This window comes from Camelina sativa, chromosome 9 (genome assembly GCF_000633955.1).
Source record: "Camelina sativa cultivar DH55 chromosome 9, Cs, whole genome shotgun sequence".
Lineage (NCBI taxonomy): Eukaryota > Viridiplantae > Streptophyta > Magnoliopsida > Brassicales > Brassicaceae > Camelina > Camelina sativa.
In genome coordinates, this window is record NC_025693.1 from 21,160,446 (window position 1) to 21,173,701 (window position 13,256).

The following is a 13,256-nucleotide window of genomic DNA, read 5'->3' on the forward strand; positions in this document are numbered from 1 at the left end:
TTTTTTTTTTTTTTTTTTTTTTTTTTTTTGGCCCGATATTACAGATGTCTGCTTCCACAAAAGACTTTAACCAAATAGGAGTGATAGAATACAGTCTGGGATCATAATTTTGAAAATAAATATATTCCTGAGCAATTCTATCAGCAAATAAATTACCATCTCGTTTAGAAAACACAAACTTGACTTCTTCAAAGTTATGACAAAGGCATCTGATATCTTGAAGTATGGGCGCAATTTGGGGCATGCTGTCCTCACCATTGATAGCAAAACCGTGACACAGATGCCACTGTCCATCGTAATGCTTCAGCTTCTATTTCCAGAACAGAGCGCGTTCTTGGCACAACTCTAGCTTCCAGCCATAACACCTTTCCACCTTGATCCCGAAGGATCCACCCAGTTCCCCTACGGTTACCTTCTCTCGGCCAGGCTCCATCCGTATAACACTTAACCCAATCCGCCTGTGGGCTGATCCATTTCACTTGCTGGGCTATTCTACTAATGGTGGTAGCACCTACATCCTTTGACTGCACCCTGTTTTTCCATTCTTCAGCATCCTCTTCTGCTAATTTTAACAGCCTTATCGCCTCAGTTTCTCTCCCTTTAAACACCAGATCATTCCTATTTTTCCACAACCTCATTATCCAGTGACAGAGATTAGCCCTATCTGCTAGTAGGGGCTGAAGATTCTGAAAATTACATGACCAATAAAAGTTCTCGTAAACAGAATCAGTCCATTCACCACCATGAGGAACTGGAACTGGGGATAACGCCCACACCAATCTGACAAAGGAACATTTAAACAACACATGATTAACTGATTCGATACACTGTGGGCATCTATGACATTCGGCTTCCCTTGCAATGTGACAATGAGCAAGGTTTCCAGCCACCGATAAGCAATTACTCAGGCATTTCAAGACAAAGTGATGTATTTTCAGTGGTGCATCCAATTTCCATACAATTTGGAATAAAGCATTAAGGCTTGGCTGATCAACCATCTGAGCTCGCCCTCGTTGGTTGATCTCTTTCACCACCACCCAATACCCTGATTTAACACTATAATCCTGAGTGTAGGTATCAGAAGTCATCGCTCCCCCTGGCCTTATCTCTTCTATCATTCTTCTGTCCTCCTCATCAAAGACCGTAGAAACTAATTCCCAGTTCCACTCCTTGCCGTCGGAATGGAGGATATTACTCACTGTTTCCAGTTTGGAGACTGAATTGCGTAGCCTCGTAGGAATATGCTTCACTTTAGTGATACCTCTGGCAGGTTTAGACTGGATCCATTGGTTTCGCCAAATATTGATACTTTTACCACTCCCAATCATTGCTCTTGCACCTTGCTTTAATAGTTCTTGTGCAGCATGTAAACTTCGCCAGGCATAGAACGGCATGGATCCTAGTGGAGCATTCAGAGGGTATGTCTTCCTAAAATATCGACTTTTATAAACCCGGGCTAGCAAGGAATCCTTCTGTGTGATGTATCGACTTTTTTCCTTGTTTCTTCTATGGATTTTGTTTTATTTGTCAATAAGTGGTAAAAGAGTGTTGCAAAATTGGAATCTTTTTTTATCGGCTTGTTTTTATAAATTGGACTCGATGGCCTAATTTTGAGAATCATATACATAAAAGTAAAGTTTTGGTCTCTTCTTATTGGTTGATTTTCATTTATTGCTTTCTATTTTTTTATTTTTTTTTATTTGCTAGCTAATTGTTTAATTGCTTTAAACAATATTTCAGAGCCAATTAACACAATACATTTAACTCACACATTAAAATAAAATTATAACTGAAAATAAAATAAATTATGCATTAATCATATTCCACCACTCAATTTTATTCAAACACAAAAATTATAATTTTAACTCTCATAATTCTAAATGTAACTTCCGTCAATTTTTATCATATAAATAAGTATTCTCTCATTCTCTCATATTGGCATTCTTTTACTTTATCATTTTCACATTCTCTCATTCTCTTCCACTTCTCTCATTCTCTTCCACAATACCTCAAATCATTTTTTGTTTTTTTTTTGTTTTGGATTTCTTATTTTTGTTGTATGGGTTACAAAAAACCAAATGAAATATCATTGTAAAATTTAAATGTTAAATTTTAATTTTAGAGACTACATGATATATATTTTACTTTGTTCTTATTTTTAAAGATTCATCTCTATTATCTAATTTGGATTATCATGTTATAAGTAATAATTCTCTCCTCCTCCCCCAACAATATCAAATGTTGTTATATCTCATATGTGTTGTAAGAGTTTGATTCTATATTTTAATTTAGAAAATATTATATATATTTAATGTTGTTTTCAATTTTTATTGTATTTTTATAAAAATAAAATATTTCTTTTATATTTCTTGCCTTTCTAATCTATTCATATTTATTTTTTAAATTTACATAGTTTTTAAATTCACATATGTTGGTTTTAACAAAAAAAATCAAGTTTATTTGAGAATAAGATGTTCCTATTCATTTTAAATGATCACGGTGTAAGATATTATACTTTTGAATCAAATTATGGATCCACCAACACTCACTTTTAAACTAAATAGGTTTTAATTTTAGGAGTTGGAAAAGTATACAATTTTATTTGTAACTCCCATAATAATATCATAGTAGTGTTCTCAATGAATTTAATTTAATATAATAGAACATATTAAAAATGTATTAATATGCACTTAACTGAAATTTTGTAACTCTCAAATAGTTACCGTTGATACATTGATTTATGTGTATTATCTATTAGAATAAAGACACATATTTCACTATAACCCTCATGACGTCATATTTCAAATCTCACATAATTTTATAAATTCTATAATATCAGTTTTTTTTTTCTTGATCTAACCAATGATATCGTAACTTCATAAAAGTTTATGTTTATTTGAATAGGATATACATGTAATATACGATATATAGTTTAATTTTATCATATTTTACTCGAAAATATATACTTTGTTGTTTGTTACTTTCAATTGTAGTCATTTCCTTTTTTTTTGTATTTGTATATAAATATAATTTCAAATAAATTTTTAATGTTGTAGTCGTTTTTTTCTGTATTTGTATATAGATATAATTTCTAATTTCTTTCGACTTCATGATTAAATAAATTAAAATCTCATAATTTTTAATCATGATTTTTAAAATGACGTTAATTAAGGGACTTTATATTATGATTTGTTTGTATTTGTAGTGATTCCATGTATATGTGATAAATTATTAAAAAAATATAATAATCATTGATTACAAATTCAAATCTCATATTTTTTAATTAAACTTTTAGTTGATCTCAAAATTTTAAATTTATTCACCCCACAAGGTCATGAGGTTGAAAATATCTATGTCTAATTCTCTATTCTCGTCTAGCACTCAAATTTAAATAGAGTAATATATAGAAAAATAATTTAATTTTTAAAATATACCATCATTTTAAAATATATTCTTTTTCTATAAATCAAATTCCATACACAGTTAAAGACTTTAAGATAATAACTTAATAAAGTAGTTGCTGATTTTTCTTTTATTTTTATAGAAAATGTATTAGTCTAATAATCTATTGTTAAACTTACTTAGTTATATATGTATGAGACACTATAAACCTACTGTTTATTATTTTAATTTTTTCTTAATTGAAACATTTTAAATCTCTTTAAGCTATCATCATAAATAAATAAAAAATATGTATAACTAACACCACAAAAGAAGTTTTATGAAAATATATATCACAATGATTTTGAAATATGACTACAATTACAAAAATATATGGTATATGCCATGTAAGATACAATATGACTTAATTGCACTAAATATATTATCATCAAAATAAAATTTGATTTTTTTACTTTATTTAAATTCATACCACGTAGTCTTTAAATTTTGATGTACACCAAAAACAAAATAATAATAAGATGTTAATTTATATTATTTTTTTCAAAATAAAATAGCGATTATGTAAAAACTCACGCTTAGCGTGGACTAACACCTAATTATATTAGAATTGAAGCTTTCTATTCAATTAAACCAACCGTGATTAATCAAAATATTTAATCAAAATGTAAAAAAAAACTAAAATGTATATCATAATTGTATTCCATAAAGGACACACGACCAAACCCTCATACTGTTTAGTGTTCTCGTTCTTAAGCACTTTAGTCTTTATGTATTCGGCCTTTGTCCTTTCCGATCGAAATATGTATTCAGTCATATACATTTTGGATTTTTAGTGCTTCAAACCATGCATTGCATTCTTTAGACAGAGGTTTTATGAGCCATAGTTATATATATATATATATATATATCATTGTGTGTTTAAACTGTGTTAGTAGATGTTTCTGTATACATTGATATATCACCTGATTTGATAATCAAGGATCTTCTACAACTTCATAGTCAATAAAATTTACATGATTAAGTACTTCAAAATGAGACCTAATACGTAAGAATTCTGAATTGTCAGGCATATAACAGGGCTTGTTACACTAATCCATCTAAGTGGGAGAGAGGTTTAATTGATTGATATGAGAATAAGTCGTGAGACAATTCCATGTTTTACAGTTTACACAACTTGTAAAACTAAAAGTGATAAAAACTTTTTTTGTTTTGGTTTTTCTTATACACACAAATCATCACTTGCATGAAAAACAGAGACGTTCCGACCAAATTGTTTCCACAACAAACCAAAAACACTGACAAGAACAACAAAACACGTGAACCAAAAAGAGTTGTTGGAACCAACTTCCCCCAAAGAACATATAGATACAGTCAATCTAGATTATCATAAATATAATCTAAATTAATTTCTAGAAACCAAAGAGACCTCTCTACAATTCGTTCATCATGTATCTGCAACTTGACACTCCGTCGCAACATTTCCTGAAACCCAAAGAATTTTTCTTAGTTCAAATTAACAAAATATGGAAAGTTACACCGATTTCGTCAAAACCCGCATTTATAGATTTAAGAATTTTGAGAGAAAAAAAAATACTAGAGAAGACTAGTTAATAGATATCCATATGAAAACATTTAGACTTTTTGATTTAAGGTTTGAATAGTTCCATTATGAAATTCAATCATGGTTAACAATTGTGAACGTTTTAAATGGAAATAATCTTTGGGTTTTTCACAATCCGAGACTAGCTAGCCAGAAGGAACGTTTGTATACCTGAGATTGTTTTGTGATCTTGACTCATTGAATAAACATTTGCCTCACTGACTTCATCAGTGATCTTAGATCTAACATGAGTCCTCTTAAGGCCCAACATCTCCCTCCACGTGCCCTTAGTAGAAAAAGATGAAGAAGAGAACGATAGTGGCCTGAGGGAAAAGATGTTGCGATCGACACCAGAACCCTCTTCTTCCACAAGAAGCTCTTCTTTAAGTGTTCTGTGGACGTGACTGGTCTCCTGGAAAGGTAAGATCTTTCCTTTGAGGAACATCAGCAGAGTGCATGGAGAAAGAGCTTCTCGAGCTAATGTTGTTGATCTTAGCATTACTCTTCTCCGATCTGATTTCGACAAACTCGTTAGAGAAAGAGCTTCTTGCAGCACCATTTATGGAGTTGTGCATTTCTAAGCGTGCCATTTGTGTTTTTTTTTTTTTTTTTACAAATACTCTCACTTGCATATAGAAGGAGAGAGATCTAAGCCTTTGGGAGTTGTAGGTTTTGTTATATAGAGGATAGGAAGTTGTGATGAGATGGCTAAATGTCCAACTCATAGATCCATCGAGCTCGATCTATATGACTATATTCTATATATGAATATTTGACCGAGAAGGTCTAGCGAAACGTGTTATATACTATCCTTCATCGGCATGATGTTGATCTTCGTATCTTGAGGGAGTTTAAGATCACATGGACACACGTGAGAANTTTTTTTTTTTTTTTTTTTTTTTTTTTTTTTTTTTTTTTTTTTTGTTTGTCCTCTGTGATTCTCGACAATTATGGTGATAAAAAGTTCAAATTAATATCTAACGTATAAGGTAACGTGCAGTCAAAGGACCAGGGTTGTCAATCATGTGCTTGGATGTTCCATACTGAAGACTGTTTATATGCCACTCGTCGTGATGCGAACAGGCCACTTAAAATAATCTGGTCATGATTGGTCAAAGAAAGATGTTTCATCTCATAGGAAAATACTACAACATCATTACTTAATCAGGGTTGTCAGTCAAAGTTGAACTCTCTCAATTATACTTTGGTTTACAGAAGTGTTAATTATATTTATTTCCAATACTTAACTAAGACGACTAACTTCCATTTTTTTCGATAGTTGTTTGGTAAGTTTACAATAATTGGATTGTTACATTTCTTTTAACTTCATCTCACTTTTAAATGTAGAAATCTTGACACGTACGTCTTTAAGTAAAAATGATGCTTTTACTAGCCTATATACTCTACTTTCCTTCTTTAAGACCATCTCCAATAGTTTTACTCCAGTGGTTCTCTATTCTCATCTCTAAAATAGAGGACCATTAGAGTAAAACTCACCTCTATTATTCTCATACCATGTTAAAGTTCATAGGTTTCTAGTTCAAAACCATAGATTGTTACTTATTTACTTAAGTTTTATCTCATATTCGAATGTAAGACTCTTAGCACATCGTCTCAAATGTATGGGTTTTTAGGTAGCTTATCTCAAAATCAAGTCTCTTACAATCATCAATATGCAGTAACTCACTTCCCTGTTATTGGGCCAAGAGAAAGGTAACAGTGTGGGCTAATGGCATCTTCGTTAGTGTAGTAAAATTTAATCAGATTCAGAGTAGTGGCGAGACATGGCAATGGATTGATCCGCTAAGAGAAAGTGTAGCGTACGCGTGAAACAGCGAGGGAGAGATATGGGGACCAAAACACCACCGAAGAAGATCGAGATTTGAGTTGACGTCATCATGGCACGTTTGAAGTTTTGAACAGAAGAGGACAGACTGACACAGAAAGAGTGAATGGGAGTGAATGGGCCAGTGCGCTCCTTCGCAAGTACACAACTATTTTTAATATCTTTTTTGGCTTTTTACTTATAAATAAATTTGTCTTAATGCTCCTATTTTATAATCTGGTACATATTAATTTGTCATGAAGTAAACAAAACAATATAGGCAAAGAAAAAGTGGGTCACAAAAAGAGGAAAAAAATGATGAAAAGGAAGAATAAATGATGTGTTAGTGAAAGATCTTAAGAGCATTTCAATTTCATTAGTGTCTTTTTATGGGACCATGACCATAAGTAACAAGATAAAGATCATACTCTAGTTTCAAAATCAAACTTTATCCCTACATTTCCCCAATTTCAGGGGGATAATTCCAGATGTTTTTGTTCACAAAAATTGTTTTCTGAAACCACATTCTTAGCAACAATTTTTTTTTTTATGAGACTTAAACATACATTTTTTTTTTTTGGCTTCTTTCGTCTATACCAAAAATATCTAGTCAAAATGTTACATACTTATTACAAATGAACACAAAAACAAAAAAGACAAACCATAGCTCCAACTCCAAGCACTAGTTAGAAAGACTAAAACAAATAGCTTAGAGACTAATACAGCCAAATCAAAAACCACTTTCAATAAACTTCACTACTTGAGAGAAAATCCCAAATATATATTCCCCCAAATAATACAATTTTTAAAAACTAACTCAAAAGACTAGATTAAACTTATCAGCTATATAGGAAGAAAGTAAAGTAACCGGCAGGTCGGTCCAGCTTGGATAGGATTGATTGAACCGGTTCAGTCAACGCCAAGAGGAAACAGTGAGGAGAGGTACATTGTTCCAAGCCAAAGAGATGAACCCTGGCTCCGATTCAACAAGTGAATACAATGTGCTGTAGTTGTAGTTCCATAATAGCAGCTTCGCTTGGCTAACCGCATAATTGCTCGGTTTAACCGGCTCAAACCCGGCTTTCTCCATCAACACTCTCCATTGTTCTTTCTCCTCCATTAGCCCAAACCGAGTTCCCGGTTTGTTATTATCATTACCCGTTCGGACCAAATCCGATATCCTCCTACCGAACAACACTCTCTCAACCCTTAACCTTTCTTTAGAATCTCGCTCCAAATTCGGTTCGAGCGATTCGAAAACCGCGGAATAGAACCGGAGAGAGTTCTTAACCCGGTTGGCAAACTCAACCCGGTTTAAACTAACTTCGTATTCACCAAGCGTCACGATCCTCGGGTTTAACGATCTAGCTAACCGGAGAGCCGTACCAACACTCGTCGCCGTCTCATCAAGAAGCTTGTAAAGCTCAAGCATAAAATTCACAACCAAAACCTCATCCGGTTCAACCCGAAAACTCGACCCGGTTAAAAACTGAATCGGAGTGAGAACCGGGTTAAACTCGAAATTGAGATCCAAAATCGCCGCGAAATCACGGAGACGGTTCCCAGTAGCGATCAGAGACATCTCCGGTGAGTCTCCTAAAGACGGAGCGGGTATACCCGAAACCCGGATCCGGGTGGGTTTACCAGAAGGTCGGGTCGCTAAAGCTTGTAACAGAGCAGACCATTGGATACCTTGAAAAATCCCGAAATCGACGATGTGAATGTTTTGGGATTGGTTCGTAGCTTCGAGGATTGCTTGGTTCGCTGTTAAATGAGCGAACTTTGAGTAAGGGCATGCGTCGTTCAAGGTTTTGTATGAGAGTATGAAGTCTTCTAGCGACGACGATGGCGGTGACTCTGTTTCTTTATGAGACAGCGCTTCTAAGAAGTAAAACCCGACTCGCTCTACCGGGTTACCCAACTCTGATACGGATTCTCGGATTTGGATTAATGTTTCCGGTTTAGTTTCCGGTTTACGTGCGTAGTCGTGGATAGCTTTTAAAATCGGTTGGTTTAGGTCAAAATCAGGCTGCGGCGGCGGAGGAGGAGGGGGATGGTGATGATGTTGTGGTGGTGACGGCGGAGATGGAGTACACATAGCTGGTGGCTGAGAGTATTGTTGAGTCGCTGAGTCATCATCCTTGTTGACTCGGTTGAGTCGACTCGGGAATGTGACGAACGGATCGTGACCGTAGATTGGGAAGTCTGGGTTGGTCTGCAACGAATCTCCACCGTTGATTAAACTCTCCATCCACTCGTCAGAGTCGAACTCTCCGTCGATGAACCTTAAGCCATCAGAAGCGACGGCGTTTTGATGATGGTGCTCCAGGTGTGGGAAGTGGAAGACCGGGTCGGTTGTTACTTGGAACGGGTCGGAGAAACCAGAACCGGGAATAGTAAACCCAAAGGACTGAGTTTGTTGTTCATGTTGTTGTCTTTGTTGCTGCTGCTCTTGTTCTTGTTCTTGTTCTTGTTGTTGCTTCTGTTTGATGAGTTGTTGAGCTATAGCCATTAAGTTTCCACTGTCAGTACACATATACGCCATTCTCCGGCGACGCGACGAAGGCGTTTCTAGTGCGGTGGTGATTGAGTAAGGCTCAGAGCTTGAGAGAGAGAGAGACAGAGAGAGAGATCTTTGTACTTTGTAATAAGGTGGGAGAGAGAAGGGTCAGCCCTAGAAAGTGGACAAATCTTTATATATTTAAAATTCAATTACCACTTGAATCTCCACTTATTTAATTAGAATATTTTATTTATGAAAAAAATTGTTATTTAAGTATTGTTTTTAGTAATAAGAATCACAGTTCTTTTTTTATGGCAAAACATAAAGTTTGTCATTTTGAAATAATTTCTGCATGCCATGATTTTGTGATTCTAATTTTTGTTCATTATTACTAATAACAAAGCTTTAATTAAATTTTAATATCCCTCAAATTATTGACTTAAAAACCACATATTATCTGGTGGGAACCGAGATAGACAATAATAACGCTATCTATCAGCAGTGACGTATCGTCGGAGAGTGTGACATCATCTCTCCACCGTTTGATATCTCAGGTTCGTCGTATCAGATCAATGGCTTTTGCTGAATGGTGAACGTGACACGTCGACAACTGTCTTCTGCTACTTGTCACCTGCATGTCGCCTGGCCAACTTTTCTGTCTTTTTTTTATTATTTACATTAACAGTATTATAAAGGTAATACTCTGAAAAAAAAAAGAAGTCTTACACGTAAAAAAGATTGATGTAAGAAAAAGTGAAAAGAATAGTAGGTTAATTTTATATAACTAGTTTTTGGCTTTCAAGCCGCAAAGGTGTAGATGTTAGTAGTACAAAGCTGTTTTCTCACTTTCTTATCATTATCAACGAACGAGTTGGTTTAACTGGACTTGGTTAACTAGCTATACTAACAAAATGACTTATGGTAAAACATATCGAGAGAGAAAGTCGAGCGAGTGCATCTCACGCGCAGTGTTTTTTTCTCTCCCAACGCCTCTTCTTCTTCTGACTACAAGCTCGTGCATCGACGATGGGTCCTCCGTCAATTCCGGTGACGGTAAGGACCCCTCAGCCCATGGTTCTTCATTCGTGACTCTTTGCATGCGACCGGCGACGCTGATGGAAGGAATCAAGGGAACTATGGAGAGAAGAAGAATCCGCGAGATGCCGATGGTAAGAGCTCTACCGGAGGCGTAGCTACGCGGAGCGGAAGAGGGAGATTCACGGCGAGGAACGAGAGAAAAAGGTAGATAGATCGGTAGACTGGAGATTCTGGAGGCTTCACGGGATCGGTGATGATGGGGGAGGTAGTCTCCAATCCGGCGGAGCTAAGCCACCGTCGAAGGTCCGCTTATCTACTCCCTGCTGCCTCTCTCTCTCTCACGACTGAGCGTGAAAATCTCCTCGACAAAGGGCAGATCGGATCTCTTCCTCCTTTCTCAAGACGGCTCTACGGTGGCAGGATGGCAACGGATCTTGGATCACCATTGCTGTTCGGCTACTGTCGCCCAGGCTCACCGGAGGTCTTGTTCCGGCTGAGTATCCGCAAGTATTGGGCGGCGGCTGCAAACGAGTTTTTCGTTTGCCGATTAGGGTTTCGCGGTCGCCGGTTTAGTTTGGTTTGTGAACCCGGCCGGTTTTGTTTCCATCGGTTTAGTTGGTTAATTGTAAATGAGTTGGACCTTTTTAGGATTCTGTATTGGGCCTACTCTGGAAATAGCCCATTGGGCATTATATTTTTATAAATTAAATACCCTTTAAAAAAAAAAAAAAAAACAAAACAAAAGGACTTGGTTTAGTTGTTAGTAACTTTGGGAAAATCTTTCGACAAGGGAAGCCTATAACATCTAGAATACGACTTAAGGAAGCAAACAAAACAATCAGAGTGATGAATGATGATAGACATGTTTTATTTGTATACGCATGTATTTTATCTTAACGTCATTGTCTACAAAGGACGGCTTGTAGGTCCGTAAGTAGGCCCATATACAATGGAGCAAAAGCGACTTGTGGCGGGGGCCAGAAGTATTTGTTGGACCGATCTTTGACGATGAAAATGCATGCAGCAGCCGGAAAGCTAGAAATTACCCAAAATAAGCTTAACGCAATAAAGAAACAAGAAAAGAGTTCAGAGATGAGGATCATCATAGTTCTAAAGTCTTTGGATAGCAATTAGCAAAACCAAGTTTTAGCATTCATGAACCACTCGTACTCGTTTCGAAACATGAATGAATATCTATATTTTAGAAGAGAGGTTGCATATTTGAAACCATCTAGTGTGAAAGTGAAAGCTCTTAGTGACTTTGTATTTTAATATAAAAAACTATAATATACAAAAGAACAACAGTGAACAAAAAAGCACATGGGAACGACGACACTTGACCCTTTGAGACATCACTCTTTTCATTTCATCGTTGTATCCGCGTCAAAAAGGCCTTACTTCCACTACTTTGTTTTATAATTATAACTAAACTAAATTACTAAACATGGTATATAGTCTCTGGTCCAAATCTACTTCTGTTTTCTTCACTTTTGACATTTTTACTACTAAGTGACATGGACTGTTCAAAAATTCGTAATGATTTCAACAAATGACCACATTTGCATACATGGAAGGAGAATGAAGAAGATGATATTTTGAAAAGGACTTATCTTTGAAAATGGCAATGTCGCTTTAGTGTTTAACCATCGCACCTATCTGCAAGTGGACTTGGAGTTGGAGAGAGAGAGAGAATGAGTGGTGTGTGAAAGGGACAGGAGTAAGAATGAAAGGGTTTGATTTGTCTTCTCTTTATATCCAAGTCATCGGTGGGGTTTCTTATGTATGACCAAAGAGTGGCATTGAGTCATCCGCAAGAAAGTCTCTCTTTATGGTTACCTATTTTTGTCACATCCTTTGCTTTTATTGACACTAATTTTCATTTGGGGTCTTACTAACTAAAAATTTACCCATTTTTGTTTCCTGCTTTGCTGTTTACACTAATTTAACCCAATTATATTTAATAATCACATTCTCTAGATCAAACATAGTATCATACTTTAGTCTAATAAATGAAGGATTAATTATAGAAATAGGCTTTTTTTTAAAAAATTTCTTATGGATTCAGGACTTATAGTCCAGACTTATAAAAATAGAGCTTTTTAGTTGATCGACCAAATCACCCCTTTCAATTATCATTCTTTCTTTTGCTGGTAGCCAATTTTTACGATAGCGTAACTTGAAGAAGACATGGCGACCGCCTAACGCCGACCGCCAACCACCAACCACCGTGACTGTTCCTTGCTTAGCCGGTGCACCGAGGTCTAGTCAAAGAAGGTTTCATATCTTCCTCTTGGCGAATCTATTTCTTCTCTCTTTCATTGTAATCTCTGATTTGAAGGTTTTAGAAGAAAAATAAGATTTCAATTGATCAACGATCACAAAGAATAAAAGAAGAATTACAAGCTTTTGTCTTGGGTATGTGTTAATTGGGTAAGATTACAAGCTTTGAATCGACAAATTTCTTTCACCTTCTCCAATTAATATCCAAAATTTGATTACTCATAGAGCCCTTGGGTTCACTAGATAGTATCCCTTAGGGTTTAGATTTCTTCATCCAAAGTAAAATAGACTAAATCCACTGAATTCACATAATCAAAGATGGTGGATTCGACCCAAGGGTTCTGATGGTTTTCGTCGGGTGAGAAGAGCGAAGAAGAAGGTGGAGAGGACAAGGCTATAATCATAATTGCATCTGCCACAAAAAGGCCTCATACCGAGAGTCCGGATGATCGTACCTTATCTCAAAGTTTTGGGCAAACAAAGCCTCTTTTCTGTAAGAATCCCAATAAATAAAGGCAAATACTAGTTTTTTTCCCTCTGACATTAGTATTCGTTCACTTGAAAATATTGATTATCAACAACATAACATTACATGTTTTAACCCAAGG

At 35.6% G+C, this 13,256-nt stretch overlaps 2 protein-coding genes across 2 annotated transcripts; both read right to left on the minus strand.

Annotated features, from left to right (window-relative positions):
- Positions 4,627 to 5,744, minus strand: LOC104711608. Its single transcript, XM_010428303.2, has 2 exons — positions 5,174 to 5,744; positions 4,627 to 4,884 (listed from the first exon to the last, which is right to left on the minus strand). The coding sequence occupies exons 1-2, from the start codon at positions 5,559 to 5,561 to the stop codon at positions 4,847 to 4,849; spliced, it is 426 nt and encodes a 141-aa protein (XP_010426605.1). The 5' UTR covers positions 5,562 to 5,744; the 3' UTR covers positions 4,627 to 4,846.
- On the minus strand, positions 7,420 to 9,503 carry LOC104711609 (scarecrow-like protein 7). The gene has a single exon (XM_010428304.2). It carries the CDS (start codon positions 9,370 to 9,372, stop codon positions 7,741 to 7,743), a length of 1,632 nt encoding a protein of 543 aa, XP_010426606.1. The 5' UTR covers positions 9,373 to 9,503; the 3' UTR covers positions 7,420 to 7,740.